An 18,188-nucleotide genomic window follows, 5' to 3' on the forward strand; every position below is an offset into this window, starting at 1 on the left:
GCTGGAGAATTTGCGTGGTATGTCTTGCTCTGGAACTTATTGTCTCTTGGGTGGAGCTTGGTTTCAGTGAATTTATGGAGGCTATTGGATGGTCTCTTATTAATTAATATTTCCCCTGGCTTTCAGTCTTATTCTTGCAGTAGCCTCAAGACTTCTCCTTCCATACAGCCTCAATAATAAAACTTTTAGGTTAATGGTGAAAAGATTCTCCACAGTGAGGAATACCCAGAAAGGTTCACTGAGTTACATGGAGAGATGAGGTGGGGGGGGGGGGGTTGAGGTGACCAGGAGGGGAAGAGGGGAATTCAAATGTGGAGAGAGCAGTCTAGCCAGTAAGCACTTCCCTCTGTGCTTTCCACAGTTTGGAACCCTCAGAGTGATTCACAGAGATACATAGAGAGAGGGGAGGAAGGTAACAGAGGTGAGCATGAGTAGAAAGGGAGGAATTAAGAGGGGAGAGAGAGATCTGGGCAGTATCCTGTTCCTGAAGTGTTCTCCGGTACCCAGAACACCCTCAGAGATTCACAGAATTGGGTTGAGAAGAGAAGGAGGAGGGTGGGAGATAGAGGTTCCCTGAGGGAGAAGAAAGAGCATCAATAGGGGGAGAGAGTGATCAGGCCAGTGATCACACTCCTGAGTAAAAATGGGTCCTAAAGATTGGGTTCTTAAATGTACAAAGTTGATATCAAATATGTAAAACAAAGATTAAAAATCTAGAGTAGAGGTTAGACTCTTATAAAACTTACAATATAAAAAAAAAAGGAAACAGTGTAAAAAGAAAAAAAAAACAGTAAAACAGTAAAAAAAGAAACAGTAAAAAAATGTAGAACAGGAAAAAAAACATTAAAAAAAAGAAAACACAAAAGGTATAAGATATATGTATGTAGTTTGCTTCAAAAATAGGGTTTTTTTTTTTTTGCAAGTTAATAGTGGGTTATGAAAATGAAAGTTAAAGGTGTAATAGAGGACTTGAAGAAAAAGGAAAGAAGAGAAAAAAAAATTTTTTTTTTAAATTAAAAAAAAAAAAAAAGTAAAAAATATATATATCCCGGACTTTCTCTGGAGGTGTTGTGAGCAGTGTGGGATCTGCTCAGTTTTAGATAGATCCTTATTCCTGCTTATACTTTTCAAGATCTATAGGTCCTTTTCAATGCAGTCGGTATTAACTACAGGGATCTTAATCTGTTGGCCTGTCCCTTCCAAAGCGCTTCCCTCTGTTTATTTGGCTTCTGTTTGGAGATCTCTTCAGTATCTAATTTCCGCCCTGCAACAAAGCGGTGGAGGTGATCTCTTTAGGTTCGCTTGTTCAATCGTGCTGTGGGGAGGAAGGAACACTGCAAATCTGGCGTGTGTGTGGTAAGCTCGCAGTGTCTCGGCCGCACTGGGTTCGCCCCTGCTCACGGCGCGTGTGCTTTCCCCGTCTACCCTGCTCAGGCTTCAGGTTACTCGGCCGGGGAGCGGGCCCTGAGCTGCGTGCACTTCCCAGGTCTAAGCCGCTCAGGTTCAGGCTCCCGGTTACTCCACAAAGGCGCAGACTCGGTTTCGCCCGCGGCTTGTGCCGTTCCCGGTCGGAGCTGCCCAGGCGGCCAGGAGTTTGGCGAACGCGCTCTCCCCTGTTGGGGCGGTGCAGCTTATCACCTCCCTGGTCCCCGCCTCGGTTTACGGGCGCGCCCGGCTCCGGTGTGCTTTGTGTCAGTTCTGGGGAGCTGGTCTCTGGCTGCGACCCTCCCGGCGGCTGTCGACCCTCCGGGATCTCAGGCAGTCTTTGCTTAGTAACTGGGAGCCTGTTTGCAGTTTGGTAGGGGGTGCCCTCTCTGGGGCCGAGTTTGCCCCTTTCCGGCTCTGGCGGGCCCCGCCTGCCCGCTGTGTCCGGCGGGGGATGGGGCGGTCCGCAGCCGGCTAGCTCTCCTCTGGTATCGCTCAGTCCTTTGTTCTGTGAGCGGGCCGGCAGTGCCTTAGAGTTGGGCTTTTCGCGGGATAGTTCTCTCTCTCTCTCGCTGTCCCACAGTTTAGGTTACTATCTCACGTTAGCTCCCTCAGATTGCCCTCGGGGCACTCGGGCCCGGTCCTTACCCTAGGCAATGCCGCCCGCTCCTCTCCGTTCAGCCCCCACTTGTTGGTGGCGCATGATGCGAGCGTCTGGGGTTCTTTGCTGGGAGTTGCTTTAGGCACGTAATCTGTGGATTTTATTTATTTTTTCCTCCCAGTTACGTTGCCCTCCGAGATAAAAAATCCTCCCCCACACCCGCCGGTGGGAGGGTTTCCTGGTGCTTGGAAATTCCTCCTCTTTTACGACTCCCTCCCCGGGACGGGTCTCCGTCCCTAACTCTTTTGTCTCTCTTTTTATCTTTTATAATTTCTCCTACCTCTTTTGAAGATAATGCGCAGTTTTTGTGGAAGCCTGACGTCCTCAGCCAGCCTTCAGAAGTAGTTTTGTGAAGTTTGGTCAGCGTTCAGATGTTCTTTCGATAAATTTGTGGAGGAGAGAGTGGTCTCCCCGTCCTATTCCTCCGCCATCTTAGCCCCGCCCCCCGGAAGTAGTTCTTAAAGAAGTAAATATTCAACAGAAGAATAAGTTTGATTTAATCTGTCATTTGACACAATATTTTAGATCTATGTTTTAAATGAGGATTATGTCTTTATCTAAACATTCTAAGTAATTTTAACTAAACATGCAGATCTGTCAAGAGAACTAGACTTGGAAATGATAACAGAGGAAGAACAAGAAAAACTTGATGAAGATGAAAATAACCATTCACAGGTATGTAAAACTGTAAATTTGATTTTTGGTGTAGTACTGTATGAGAAAATGTGTATCCAACAAGACAAATTAGAATGGAAAGGTAAGTTAAAACCCATCACAAATGAATTAAAGCAAAAGTTCAGTGAAATTTGTGAGGAATACAAACTTACCGTTTGTCCTGAGGAAGATCCACTACATGATCTAAAGAAGGAGCAAACAAAAAGGAAATATCTCCTAATCTCACAAATTATATTCCTGATTGTGAGGAAAAAGATGCATTTGGAGTATCTGTCTCTCTAGTATTCCAAGCATTTCCTGAACAAAAAGAACCCAGTCTCAAAAATGTTTTTCTGTGGCCTGTAAACTCTGGGTCCCTTGGATAGACTTGTCGGTCATCTTGAAAGCTTTGTTTCCCTGAAAATAAAGTAGACTTTGAAAATTATCAACTAGACATTGAACATGTGTTTATCAAAATTGAGGAGATTTTTGATAATGATACAGAAAATAAAAAAGTAGGAGAGCTGGTAGTTACAGTCGAAGTGAAAGACCAAGACGTTGATAAGCAAATGCCACAAAATATGAGGCAAGATCCCGCTAATCGGAAATTAGACATGGGACAGGCATGTCATTCTAGCCTGTGGCTTGTCTGCTCTGGTAAGATGAAACATATAATTCAAATAAAAATTCACATTCCCCTTGCTGTTGTTAAAATACTGATCTGAAAAATAAAGCAATACAAGACTGGTTCCAGAAGCCAGTGCATGCAGATAATTGCAGTGCTAGTGACAATAAAAGCATGAAACCTGAATTAGAAAATGGGAATTCTTCTCCACCTAATAGTCACAGCGCATCTAAAGTATATGTAAATGAATAATTAGAGAAGGATATGCAGAGGTTTAAGAGTGAAATAGACATGTTACAAGTAGAGTTGCTGGCTCTGGAAAAAGAGAAAATTCAAATTCCAAAAGAGGTGGAGCTTCATTTTCTCTTGCTTTGGTTTTTCTCTTTCTTGATGATGTGGTCCATTTTGATTTTCCACTTATGAATAAAGCGGGGACATCCAAAGAGGTAATTGTGTAGAAATCGATTATTATCTCAATAATAGGAATTCAGGAAACTATTTTCATGGCTTTTGTCCTTCAATCAATTCTAATATCTAATTCTTCTCTGTCAGTCTTTCATATGGACTGGGAAACTCATTTAGCTATGTACCGTGTGATCTTCTGAGCCAGAATAAGCACCAAGGAAATTGCTTAAGAAGTATAATCAGCTAGGGTTTTGCATTTTTTTTTCCCTTTAACTCTGTTGGGTTAAATATAAGTTGTATTTCCATAGATCAGGAAGAAAGGACTGACTGAGAGATGGGACATGAACACGTGTTCCCTCTAATCTCTTCACTGTGGTTGAATATGTGTGATCTTCTTTGCTTTCCGCAGTCACTGGGCACATAGGTTTCCAGCATGGCCGCTTCATGATCTTTTTAATAACAAATACACGTGCTCCCACACGTGCTTTAATTGGCACTCTTAGATGTTTCTTTTGAGACAGACCTTTCCATTATGCTGTTTACTAAAATGTAGAAAGTTTTGACATGTGTGATTTTGTTACATAGTTGTGTGTGTTTGTGAAAGTTGCTCAGTCATGTCCAACTCTTTGCGAACCCTTGGACTGTAGCCTGCCAGGCTCCTCTGTCCATGGAGTTCCCCAGGCCAGAAAGAATACCAGAGTGGGTAGCTGTTCCCTTCTCTGGGGGATCTTCCTAACCCAGGGATCGAACCCAGGTCTCCCACATTGAAGGTGGATTCTTTAACATTTGAGCCACCAGGGAAGCCCATAGGTAGTATAAACCCTGAGCAAAAAAGAAAAAAAAAATTAAGTGTTTATTTACAAAGGAGAAGACCGAGTTTTGAGATGCTGTGAGATTTTTCTTTCTTCCGTAATAGGTTTCTTAAATTGTTTGTTTGCACTTTTGTATAAGAGGTGCTTTGACTAAGTTTGAACAACAGACAAAAAAAACAAAAAAAAGAAACAAAAATAAACCTCTATGTATTCTCCTGTAAAAGAAAAAAAGGGAGATGATCCCTACCCCCAACTAAGGCAATGAATTACTGTGCCAAAATCATGCTTTTAACTTATCTGATTAATCTGATGAATTATTTGGTAATGTATCACATTCAGTGTTCCAGAATTGTATCATCTCTTTTGGTGCCATAAAATGCTAGGGCCTGCCAGTTTAGGGGCCTTAAACAAAACCTTGAATATTTTTTGATTTTATTGCTGTTTTTGGTAAATAGTGGGGCAATAGTAGATAATTCTAACAGAAGCAGAAGATATTAAGAAGAGGTGGCAAGAATACACAGAAGAACTGTACAAAAAAGATCTTCATGACCCAGATAATCATGATGGTGTGATCCCTCACCTAGAGCCAGATATCCTGGAATGTGAAGTTAAGTGGGCCTTAGAAAGCATCACTACGAACAAAGCTAGTAGAGGTGATGGAATTCCAGTTGAGCTATTTCAAATCCTCAAAGATGATGCTGTGAAAGTGCTGCACTCGATATGCCAGCAAATTTGGAAAACTCAGCAGTGGCCACAGGACTGGTAAAGGTCAGTTTTCATTCCAATCCCAAGGAAAGGCAATGCCAAAGAATGCTCAAACTACCGCACAATTGCACTCATCTCACACGCTAGTCAAGTAATGCTCAAAATTCTCCAAGCCAGCCTTCAGCAATACGTGAACCGTGAACTTCCAGATGTTTAAGCTGGTTTTAGAAAAGGCAGAGGAACCAGAGATCAAATTGCCAACATCCGCTGGATCATCGAAAAAGCAAGAGAGCCCCACAAAAACGTCTGTTTCTGCTTTATTGACTATGCCAAAGCCTTTGACTGTGTGGATCACAACAAACTGTGGAAAATTCTGAAAGAGATCGGAATACCAGACCATCTGACCTGCTGAGAAACCTGCATGCAGGTCAGGAAGCAACAGTTAGAACTGGACATGGAACAACAGACTGGTTCCAAATAGGAAAAGGAGTACGTCAAGGCTATGTATTGTCACCCTGCTTACTTAACTTATATGCAGAGTACATCATGAGAAACGCTGGGCTGCAGGAAACACAAGCTGGAATCAAGATTGCCGGGAGAAATATCAATAACCTCAGATATGCAGATGACACCACCCTTATGGCAGAAAGTGAAGAAGAACTAAAGAGCCTCTTGATGAAAGTGGAAGAGGAGAGTGAAAAAGTTGGCTTAAAGCTCAACGTTCAGAAAACTAAGATCATGGCATCTGGTCCCATCACTTCATGGGAAATAGATGGGGAAACAATGGAAACAGTGTCAGAGTTTATTTTTGGGGGCTCCAAAATCACTGCAGATGGTGATTGCAGCCATGAAATTAAAAGACGCTTACTCCTTGGAAGGAAGGTTATGACCAACCTAGATGGCATATTTAAAAGCAGAGACATTACTTTGCCAACAAAGGTCCATCTAGTCAAGGCTGTGGTTTTTCCATTGGTCATGTATGGATGTGAGAGTTGGACGGTGAAGAAGGCTGAGCGCCTAAGAATTGATGCTTTTGAACTGTGGTGTTGGAGAAGACTCTTGAGAGTCCCTTGGACTGCAAGGAGATCCAACCATTCCATCCTAAAGGAGATCAGTCCTGGGTGTTCATTGGAAGGACTGATGTTGAAGCTGAAACTCCAATACGTTGGCCACCTCATGCGAAGAGTTGACTCATGAGAAAAGACCCTAATGCTGGGAAGGATTGGGGGCAGGAGGAGAAGGGGACGACAGTGGATGAGATGGTTGGATGGCATCACCGACTCGATGGACATGGGTTTGGGTAGACTCCGGGAGTTGGTGATGGACAGGGAGGCCTGGCATGCTGCGATTCATGGGGTCGCACAGAGTTGGACACAACTGAGTGACTGAACTGAACTGAATAGGTAATTATTTCTATTCCCTCTAGCTGTAAGGTTTGATGCTTATTGAATGTGGAATTGGGAAGCATTACTTTTATTCCAGAATTCCACATGAACTATCAACTCCTCAGTTTCATTCTGCTCCTTGTGTTTTGGTAAACTTTCATTCATTTAATTTAATGAACACTTTTTTGCTATCTCCCCGATCCAAGTGAAAAAAGAATTATAAAAGGCAGAGGGGAAAGAATAGCTTTAGTTCAAAGAGAAGAATGTTTCCTTTCTGAGGCACGAAGGTGTTACATCCTCTACATCTGGCTGTTTAATGGAAAATGCAGGTGGTAGAGACCAAACAGGACAGATTTTGTGTCTTTGTCTTTTTATTTGTCTGTCTCTGCCAGTCAGATGGGGAAGACTGAATATGAATAATTGCATCTTATTAAGAAAACCGTTTTTGAAATTTTGGGAATTTTGTTTCATTTCCTCAAACAGAAAGGAGCAGATTTTACAAAAATGTCAGTGGATTGTAAGTGATAAAATAAACACAAAAATATTTTTATCACTTAAATTCAGGGCAGACGCTGAGGCAAATGATAAAATTGAAAACAAAGATCTTTATAATGAAGAAGTAACAATTATTCTTAGTGTCAGGCTTTCATTAAAGGTTGAAGAAGAAAAGAAGCACAAAAGTAGTGAAGTGGAAGTATCAGACAACATATGCGATGCTGCTGATGAGAGTGGATTGATTCAGCAGAGAAGGAGTGGAGGAAACAGCAACCAGGAGTTTCCTGCTATGGAGAATGAAGGTTCTGATAGGTAATCCTATAGCAATATTTACCAGCAGGTCACTTGTTATTTTCCTATAAAATAATTTCTAACTTGAGCTAATGTTTGTGATGTACAGATTTTATATTTCACTAGAGACATAGTTATTTTTAATACTCTTCTCCTTTAGCCTTATTACTAGAGTTCCTTTGTTAACATACCACCATGTTACATATTAGAGTATTCTGGATTTGACTGCATACTTGCCTTAATCAGTGTGTTGTATATTTAAATTTGTTTTGTCACTAATGAACATCCTTTCATTTCAGTCTGAGGACTTCTTTCAGCAATTCTTATGAGGCGGGACTAGTGGTGATGAACTCCCTCAGGTTTGCTTTGTCTGGAAAAGTTTTTATTTCTCCTTCATTTCTGAAAGACAACGTTTCTGGCTAGAGGACTCTTGGTTGGCAGGGTTTTTTCTCCTAGCGCTTTGAGTATGTCCATGGATGAAGGCCAAATTACTGTTGGTGGCGGGAGAACCGATGAGGCATTGGTCTTTCAGCCATGATGCTGCTGTCACCACATCATGCAGGTGGTTTAAAAGTAAACTCTCCTCCCTTGGCCAGATACTTCCTTGATTTCTTCTTTCATGGTGTATGTGCCTCATGTCATTTAAAATACCACCTAAATTAAGTGTTACTTTTTTCTCTGAATTCTCTTTTTAATTTATTTTTGGCTGTGCTGGGTCTTTGCTGCCGCAATGCTTGGGCTTCACAGTGTGGTGGCTTCTCCTGATGCTGAGCGTGGGCTCTAGGGTGCTGGCTTCAGTAGCTGTGGAGCACGGTTTAGTTGCACCATGGCATGCGGGATCTTCCCTGACCAGGAATCGAACCCCTGCCCCCTTTATTGGCAGGTGGACTCCTAAGCACTGAACCACCAGGGAAATCCCTAAATTCACCATTATTATATTTAGTAGCAAAATGAAAAATATAGTGTAAATCTAATTATGACTCCCATGTCTAAGAGTCAAGGCACTTAGCCAGTGGACTCCAGGTTTTCAGTGTAGCCCTTGAGGTTCTTCTCAATGTCTTTCCAGATGCATCTCTCTGCTTTCTTCCATGTATTTTGTACTCTTCCTTCCAGGTTCCTAGGAAGCAACCTAGATGCCCTGTGCCTGATGTTGGTGATCACATTCAAACCTCCAAGTAGAAAGATTTTTTCCCTTTTCTGTTTCTCATGACCTCCTCTCTTCACTTCTTCTGCAAATCCTTCCTTATTTCACTGGTCACTTTCATATGTCAACTTTTATATATCATATTGTCTCATAATTTTATATCTGTGTTTGAAGGAAGAATTTGGTTTTTTGCATGTGGTTGGTGCTTCATAACTTTTTTGTGAGTTAATCAAAGACTTAAGATGGGTAAGAGTTGGCATTTTACAAGAACTGTTTTTTTTATTCTTTATCCGTTGAATTATTAGAAAACATTGGGGTTTTTTTGTGGACTTTTTAAAGTAGCAATCCTGGCGTGCACAGGAAGAGAGTAAAGAAAAAGAACAATGACAAACGGACACCGGAAGAACGTGTGATTGCACCAATATTTGAAAAGACCGATTCACTGACTGGTGATCTGCTGCACGTGAATGATGACAGCGTTTTAAGGGAAGTGGATCAGGGTGATGACAGGTACATGCTACAGATTCCTTGTTTGTAGGGGGAGAAATATAAGCACTGAATACTTCTTCTGGAAATAGAGCAGCGTTATACAGTGCTCAGGCCAAGACAAGAGATTGCTCAACTCTAGTGGACGAACACTGCTGAAAGGTTAAGGTGAGAACCAGTGCCTTTGGCCAGAAGTCATTTCAGTAAATAGTCCCCTTGGAAGCTGGACTGTAGTGAATACACGTAAACATCCCTTAGGAAATGTTACTGGGACAGGCAATGAAGAACTGGATGGTAACTGAAGTGGAATGTGGAGTTCAAAGTCGTTTCTTATTTTATGTTAAGAAGGGAGCTTTTAGAGTATATATGCTATTGGAAATGAGCCAGCAGAAGTCGTATTTATTTAGTTTAATCTTGTTTGCATTTCCATACTAGAAAGCTTATTGGTTATATGACATTATCTTTAAAGTATTACAGTAAACTAATTCTACATAATACTTCTGTTCATGTATAGTTTTATGGTAAGGGCTTTTTCATTGGTCTGAAGTGTAATATTCCTGTGTAATGGAATATGCAGATGATTACTTAAGTTAATTCTATCATATATAGATTTTCAAAAATTACATAATTGTGAATTTACAAACACTTAGGCTATACTGAATAGGATATGGTCATTTCTTGATGATTCTAGTTGATAGTAACATGGTGAGCAGCTATGATTTTGTAAGGTACTCTGAAACATCACATCATATTAACTTCACAGTTGTTTATAGATTCCAGAGGAAAGGGAAGATTTTATTTATATTCAATAGAAAAAAAATTATTAACAGTTTCTTTCACAAATTATTCCTTTTGGATGATAAAGATCTAAATGACAAAAACCGTGCTTCCTGTACTAAGCAGGTCATTAACACATATTGTGTGCTCAATACATGTATGTCAGATGCATGAAGAAACAGCAGAATGGTTGAATGAATGCCTATCGATGAATTTCTTTACAAAAAACAAAACTTTATTGACAGTAGATTTCCAGTCTTGCCTACCTCTGAAGTCTTTTTAATTTTTGAGAAATATGTTTTAAGTTTCAGAAATCGTCATTTATAGCTATAGCTAGACCTGAAATGATACTATAGATTCATTTGCTAGTGTATTACTTAAAAAGACTTTTCAATATTACTTTCTCAGCATAGTCTAGAAGAGCAGTGTGGCAGCCAGACTCCCTGGGTTTGGATTCTGGGTCTGTTGGTGACATGCTGAGTGGGCTCGGGCACGTTCCTCAGCCTCTGTGCGCTCCATGTCTTCCTTCCTATCCTGTCTCCCAGAGTGACTGCGAGGATCAACATGCCCTTAAGACACATCAAGCATTTCTAATAATGCCTGGCCGATGCATAGGACGTCCTCAAAAAGCTAATATCTTGGTTACTCCAATGGGTTTCTTTCTTAGAAGGACTGAAGGGATACCTTCCAGATAGGTCGTATTGCCATAAAAGTTCTTACTGAAAAGGACAGGTGCAAAAGACACTGGTATACTGTTTCCTATCACACAACGCAGGTAACTTTATGCTTTTCCTTTCCCTTGGATCTACTTTAATACTTTATTAATATTACTAATATATTTTCTGTGTCCTTTAATGCTGCTCTTACTTATTTCTGCATCCTTTATAGACAATTACTTACCAATGCAGAGTTTGTATAAAAAAGAAAAGTTTAGGTATTGTTTGTATTTTTGAATATCTAATATTAGCCTGAAAAGAATCATTTGTTCTTTTAGGCCTGCAAGGAAAACACCGTATGAAAAGAAGAAGGTATAGTAAAAAAAAATGAACTTTCAAAAATATTATCCTTGTCGAAAATACTTTGTAAAAGGAATAGTGGTAAAATAGAAAACCTTCCTTTGTTGTAGGGAAGTTTACTTTGCACACATCATTTAGAAACACTGTTGATAAAGTTATCCTTTTGATAAAAATGTCTTCTTTTAAGAAACGTCTGTTTTTGTTTTGATACAGAGATTTATCACCTCTGTACACTCAGTATATTTTATACATATTTTAAGGACATTGTGAAACTGTATTATTTATGTGTAGGTCAAAGAACAAATTAATTACGGGAATGACCTGCATGACCTAACTCGGTCGTCTGAGACTGTTTCTGAGGATGGCGACGTGCTTTACTCTACGAATTCCATGTTGCAAGTAGAACCTCTCGACGTGGGGTGTAAAGGTAGGACCGCAGTGTAAATGTTAACAGAAAGCCTGTCTGTGTGTTGAGTAGTGATATATGCACACCTTGTCAGTACTTCTCTAGAGCCAGGGATATGTTACAGTGCTGTGCATCTCAGAAGTATGTCTTGCATTAAAAGGACATGAAAGTGAGTGTGTACTCTGAGCCACAGGCCTATGATCCTTCTCACTCACTGTACCTTCTGTTGACTCTTCTTCTTTCCTATGCCTTCACCCACGGTCAGGTCAGCATCATTTTCCTTCTAGAGTAACTGAAATAATCTCAGGACTTCTTACCTGCCCCTCCACCTGGCAGAACCTCGGTCTGCACAGCAACTGTAATTATTGCCTATTTTTAAACATTCAGGTTTCATCATGCTACCCCCCTTGCTTCAAGCCCAACTGTTGCCTCTCTTTGCTGTGCGGTTAAAGGTCACAATTGTGTAGTTCCATCTGGTTTTAGTTTTTACCCTTCTTTCTACTGAATTTTAGAATCAGCTTGTCAGTTTCCTAAAATGTCTGCTGGTCTTAACGTTTTCATTTTCCTTCAGTTTAAAATACTTTGTACTTTCTCTTTTCGTGACCTCTTTGATTCAAGGGTTATTTAGATCCGTGTGATTTAGTTTCCAAATATTGAGAGTTTTCCAGAGATCCTTCTGTGCTCTTGCTTCTCTTGATTTGTTAGGTGCATCCAGAGGGGCCCTGGGGCTAGGGCTGATTATTTCCTGCCTTGGAGGCAAGACCTTGCTGACTACCCTGTTCATCCTGCCGGTAAGTAGTTTTTCCAGCCTGGTTCAGGAGAATAGGTAGAATGCCTGGGAGTGAGTGAGCACCAGGCACGGTTTCCTGTAGTCTTTTCAGCTGGCTTCTCCCTGGTCTCAGGTGGTTTCTCACACATGTGCACTGTTCGTTCCTCTGCTTGATACCCGAGGGGCTCCTCCTCAGATCTCCAGGGTCCTTCTTCTGTGTCCCACTCCCTCCTCTCCACGGTTCTGACCTGTGATCTCTGCCCACGTTGGTTTCCCAAGACTCTCAGCTTCATCACCTCCAGTGGGCTCAGCTGCCTTTCCTTCTCCTCGTGTAGGGGCCTGGAAATTCTCTCCAGGCCGTGAGCTGGGGCGTTCCTTAGGGTAACCTCCTGCCTGTGTTTCCGGGATCATTGTCCTTCATTCCCTGAAGGCCTTTGTCATGAAAATCATCGTTTAACTATTTTGTCCGCGTTGTTCTTTCTTGCTCCACTCAGGAAGGTAAATCGGTAGCTGCTCCCTCTGTCTTGGTTAGAAACATATGGCGGCTGGAGACTGACCCCAGGCTTGTTCCTCCTACTCTGCTCACTACTTCCCGCTCATCCTTCATTGCTCAGTGTGACATCTCTTCCCCAGGGAACTCTTTCCTGGACCCAATCTGTGTCAAGTTCTGTTATGTTATCATAGAACTCTCTTTTCTTACAGTATCTCTCTGAGGTCATAATTATCTGATTTGTCTTTCTCTTGTACTACACTTCAAGCTAAACAAGAGCCGGGGGTGTCTGTTTTATCTCAGACCTTAGAAGAATGTCTTCCACATTATAGACAATATTTGTTCAGTGCCTGGATGACTGACTGTGAAAGGCACAGTCCTTTATATTCAAAAATTACTCACATAAATTTTTGTTTGTTTGTGTCTATCTTTGTTTTCTTTGTCACGCAGATTCTGGTCGCTTGTTGAAAATGCAGGGTGCAGTTTTTTCCCATGAAAGGTTAGTAGATTTTCAAAGAAGCCACTGTGAACTACTTAGAGGAGAAATTCACAAAATGAAAAGTAAGGTTTGTGGGCTACAAAAAGAGCTGTCAGAAAGCAAAGAAATGAAATCACAGTTAGAACGTCAGAAAGCAGAGTGGGAACAAGAGCTCGGCAGCTTGAGGTACCATACATCTCGCTTTTAAAGAAATATTTGAACTGTTGTTTCGTTTAATACTGCAGAGATGTAGGCGTGTTATAAGGACTAACTTATCCTCTTGGATTTTACAGGGGAGAAAACGTATTGAGTGTGAAATTCTTGGAAATAATATAGCAGGTTCTTAACAGTGAATGCTTCTAATAACTTAATGTATATTTTTCCAAATCATCATTTTCATGACCATACAGGAGTCCACCATATTGGAAACCAAATTGACTTATTTACCAAATTGACTTTCAGTTGTTTTTCACTTTTCTGTATTCTATTTAATACTGTAAGGAACATCTTTTCTATAAATTCATTTCTACCTTTTAAAATTATTTTGAATACATTTTTCTTTAATAATATCGGTTAAAGAATGAGAAGTTTTAAAAAGGTCTGTGACCTATATTTCTAAACTATTCTTCAGAAAGTTTACATTACTTTACATTCCCACCCACAGTTGTATGAAGTAGCCATTTTTCTCAAGACAAAAAAACCCACAAAATTTTATGCGATTTTATTCTTAACCCTTTGTGTGAAAACAATGATCATTATTAAGTGTTTTTCATTGTATCCCCCCTATTTTTATTATTTTAAAGATTGTGAAGAAGGAATGCAAGTTATTGCAGCAGCAGCGAATAATCCCGTGATTTTCTAAGAAGAGTTCTCTAAATTTTTCAGATTCACCTTAAAGCAAGAAGAAGAGAATAGAAGAAATGCTAATATGTCATATGAAAAAAATAGGGAGCAGTTAAGAAAAGCAGACGAATATACTAAAGAAGTTGAAATGAAACAACAACTAGAACTCACTCTCCGAGCACTCAGAATGGAACAGAAGACCATGAGAAATAATCGGAATCAGGTAGAGTAATTTTTGGTGAAAATTTCAAATTTCTAACACTATTTCATCAATATTATTTATAATATCCCCTTTTTTTGGAGAAGTACCATTTTATTTAGTGATGTACCATTTATTTAGTGTTATAGGAAATTTTAGGTTACTTCTTAAGAACAAAAGCAAAGAAATTCAAAGTTCCCCAAGTAACAAGGCCAGAAATAAGAATTCTATAATCCTGAAATGCTGGGTGCAGTTATTTGATCAGAGGGAGGAAGAGGTCACGTCAGTAGCTCACACAATAGTTACTGAGAAGCCACAGGGTTGAGATTGTTGTAGAAACTGGAGGTTAAGCTCTCCACTCGCCTCAGGCGACATATCCTTCTGCCTTGAGGGACCACTGGTGAGTGAATAGGTCTAGAAGAGAAGGGGCATGGGGAGGGAAGATCGTGCCTAATTTTACATCAAGTTACCTCTGGCCTTCAATGTGTCAGGTGGCTGAGGGTCATGGACCCCCTCACTCTGTGCCCTTCAGTCCTCCAGTCCACCTGCCCCGTGAACAGCTCAGAGCTGGCTCCAGCTTCCCCAGCTGGGTTCTCCCTCACAGTAGAGTCCTCAAGGACAGGTGTTAACTGGCATCCTCGAGAGGTGCAGGAATGCTCCCCGTGGAATTTTTTTCCAGCAGTTGGTAGAAACCAAACACTCTTGAAGTCGATTCTCCTTCATTCTGCAGAGTTCTCAAGTGGCATCTCAGAGCAGAGGAATTCACTCCCCAGCCGATGTCCCTCGCAAACATGGACTGGGTCCCATCCCTGAGGTCCTAGCAGCAGATCTCCCACAATGAAAACCTCTTGGGGAGAGCTCGGAAAAGTACTATTGGTAATTCAAATCCATTTGTCTACATCAGTCAGGTTGGGACATACAATGGCCTCATCCAAGGAGAGGCCTTTAATATTTTCCATGGAACTGATCTCAGATCTTTTGCGACTGTCTCAAAGGAGCCGGGACCCTGATTGTGGTCAGGCCAGGCAGATCACTTGTGCTCCCCCATCGACTGCGCTGCCCGACAGAGTCCCTCTGCTCTGGGGCGAGCGTGTCGGTCACTCCGTGCACGTCCTCATCTCCAGTGTCCAAATCAGAATCCGTTCTTGGCTCCACTGTCATTTCTTTAACCAATACCCTGTCAATGGCATTTCCACATCATTTACAGTTTTTCAGTTTGTAAAAGCTGCAACATGAGTTGCAAAAATACTTTTGGACATTTTAACAAGGTATTTTCTTAGAATAAACTTATAGAAGCCCCCCTCCCAACGAGGGAATAAAAATCAAAAACTCTTGCTACTAATAGTAGATATTCTAGTATTTGGTAGTGATTTCCCTTCCTTGATCATTAGGTTAGTTTATACTTCCACTGAAGGTAAGGAGGAAAACTATAAAACTATAGGCAGTTCAGAGACCATACTTTGGAAGTCATTCTTGTACTTGTGAGAAAATGAGCCTTTGCTCTTTGTAGTGTCCTGTTTCAGTACAAGGAACTTTTGAAAACAGTGATAGATATGCCATAGTATACACTTAGTGATCATTATTATGTTTTTCATTGTATTTCTCCCATCTTACTATTTTAAACAGTATGAAGAGAGAATGAAAGTTATTACAGCAGGAAATAATCTCATGATCCTCTAAGAAGACCTCTCTAAATTTTACCTTATTTACCATTAGTGTATATACCATGAATGAAATAGGAAGATGATTTTGTATTGATATGTTTGTACTAGAGCAGTAACTGTGGTTTGATGTAATTGGACTAATAGAGTCAGAAAACCTGGTGAAAAGCCTGCAGCTTACTTATATAGTTTTAACTTCTTCCTTTCCTGAATCATTACAGCTAATGAGTTAATTGATGTTTGTGGAAGTGCTTAGTACAGTTGTCAATAGGTATAAGTCTGTAATTGCCTATTAAAATGTTAGAAAGGTAGCATATTCTCAAACAATTTCTGTACAAAATATAATCTATTTAAATATATAGAGAGCTATGGCTCTTGCTGTGGAGTAGCTGTATAGGAGGTATCAGATGCAGTGTTTTTAAAGGTAGCGAGTGGTGTTGTTTATTGCATCACAGTTGATTTACAATATTGTGTTAGTTTCAGGTATACAGCACAGTGATTCAGACATATATGTATATGTGTGTGTATATTATATAAATGGGGCTTCCCTGCTGGCTCAGACAGTAAAGAATCCATGTGCAAAGCAGGAGACCTGGGTTCAATCCTTAGGTTGGGAAGATCCCCTGGAGAAGGAAATGGCTGCCCTCTCCAGTATTCTTGCTTGGGGAATTCCATGGACAGAGGCACCTGGCGGGCTACAGTCTGTGGGGATGCAAAGAGTTGGACATGACTGAGTGAGGAACACACACACACACACACACGTTCCTTTTCAGATTCTTCTTGTATAATATTAAATGTAGTTCCTAATGTTGCACAGTAGATCCTTACTGGTTATTTTATATACACTTTGCTATATATATAATGGTATATGTTAAACCCAACCTCCTTATTTATCCCTTCCCCTACCCTCCTTTCCTCCATGGTGACCATAAGTTTGTTTTCTATGTTTGTGAGTCTCTTTCTGTTTTGTAAATAAATTCATTTTAGATTCCACATATAAGCAGTATGATATAATATTTGTCTTTGTCTGGCTTACCTCACATAGTGTGATAATGTCTAGGTCCATCTCTGTTGATGCAAATAGCATTATTTCATTCTTTTTCATGGCTTAGTAGTTTTCCATTGTATAAATATTCCACATTGGATACAAGTTTTAAGTGTAGTCAACTCTAGAAATCTTTTATTTTAAGCCTTCTGGGTTCACTGTGGTTCAGAGAAAAGCCTTTTCAGTTCTGAGCTTCTTGAAAAGTCACTCGGGATTTCTTTTTCCTTTCATGGATTCATTGTCTTTAATTAAGTTTTTGAACCTTTGGGAGTTTCTGCTTGTATAAAGTTTGAGGTTTGTATCAAACCTTAATGTTTCTGGTTGGAGAGCCACTTGTTGCAGTCTTTTCATTGTATAAACATACAGGTTAGTGTTTCATTTCGGAGGAAATAATGAAATGTCATTTTATTGAGTACTAACTAGAAGTCTCCTTTGTTTCATTTAGGTTTCTGATAGTGGTGGAAAAACAAAAGATCTGTTATGCAAAAACCACATGCTGCAGTGTGAGATTGCCAGCCTAAGACTGGAAATAGATGCAGTAAAAAATCAGAATCAGGAAAAGGAGAAGAAATATTTTGAGGATATTGAAAATCTTCAGAAGGCAATGAAATTGAATGAGGAAATATTAACAAAGACTGAATTCCAGTATACTGGTCAGCTTAATGTTCTGGTAGCTGAGAATGCAATGCTAAACTCTGAGCTGGAGAACGTAAAACAAAGCAAACAAAGACTGGAAACAGAAGTGGAATCCTTCTGTTCTAGACTGGCTGCTGATATACACGAGCGTCATCAAGGTCAGACATCACAAAGAGACCTGGAACTTGCCTTCCAGAAAGCAAAAGACAAGAGGTTATGCTTGCAGGACCAAATGAAGTTCGATGTGACTAAGCTGAAAAGTAACAGTGAGACGGTTTCCCAGCAACTTTCTAAAGTGGAAAGTCAATTCAATAAGCTAAGAATCAAGCTGTATCAGAGGAGAGATGATCTCAGAGAAAAGACTTTGATGTTAGAACGTGTCCAGAGAGACCTACGCCAAGCAGAGTGTCAAAAGCAGGAAATTGAACACATGTATCAGAACGAACAAAGCAAAGTGAATGAATACCTTGGAAAGCAGGAATCCTTAGAGGAGAGATTATCTCAGCTCCAGAGTGAAAACATGTTGCTCCGACAGCAACTGGATAATGCACAAAACAGAGCCGACAGTAAAGAGAAGACAGTCATTAGCATCCAAGACCAGTTTCAGCAGATCATGAGAAAACTTCTTGCTGAAAGGGAGAAACGAGGTCTGATGCTGGACGAAAGAAACAAGGAGTTAATCAATGAATGCAATCATTTAAAAGAGAGAATGTGTCAGTATGAAAATGAGAAAGCAGAAAGAGAAGTAAGTATCCAGAAGGAGAAATAATTCTCAGACTT

At 40.4% G+C, this 18,188-nt stretch overlaps 1 protein-coding gene across 16 annotated transcripts in view; it reads left to right on the forward strand.

The window, feature by feature from the left end:
- LOC145531810 (ankyrin repeat domain-containing protein 26-like) overlaps positions 1 to 18,188 on the forward strand; it is a 278,301-nt gene that overhangs the window by 240,880 nt on the left and 19,233 nt on the right. For 7 of the 16 annotated variants that reach the window (XM_081555327.1, XM_081555328.1, XM_081555315.1 and 4 more), the window contains 8 exons: positions 2,679 to 2,761; positions 7,328 to 7,479; positions 8,942 to 9,112; positions 10,860 to 10,893; positions 11,173 to 11,308; positions 12,997 to 13,045; positions 13,910 to 14,090; positions 17,218 to 18,153. In XM_081555327.1, the coding sequence (XP_081411453.1) occupies positions 2,679 to 2,761; positions 7,328 to 7,479; positions 8,942 to 9,112; positions 10,860 to 10,893; positions 11,173 to 11,308; positions 12,997 to 13,045; positions 13,910 to 14,090; positions 17,218 to 18,153 (1,742 nt within the window). Of the gene's footprint in view, positions 1 to 2,678; positions 2,762 to 7,327; positions 7,480 to 7,757; positions 7,818 to 8,941; positions 9,113 to 10,859; positions 10,894 to 11,172; positions 11,309 to 12,996; positions 13,046 to 13,909; positions 14,091 to 14,796; positions 14,943 to 17,217; positions 18,154 to 18,188 lie in introns of all 16 variants that reach the window. The other 9 variants (XM_081555320.1, XM_081555321.1, XM_081555322.1 and 6 more) reach the window with 5 other exon arrangements.

Source organism: Giraffa tippelskirchi, chromosome 13 (genome assembly GCF_054371585.1).
Source record: "Giraffa tippelskirchi isolate mGirTip1 chromosome 13, T2T-mGirTip1v1.2.pri, whole genome shotgun sequence".
In the NCBI taxonomy this organism is placed as follows: Eukaryota; Metazoa; Chordata; class Mammalia; order Artiodactyla; family Giraffidae; genus Giraffa; species Giraffa tippelskirchi.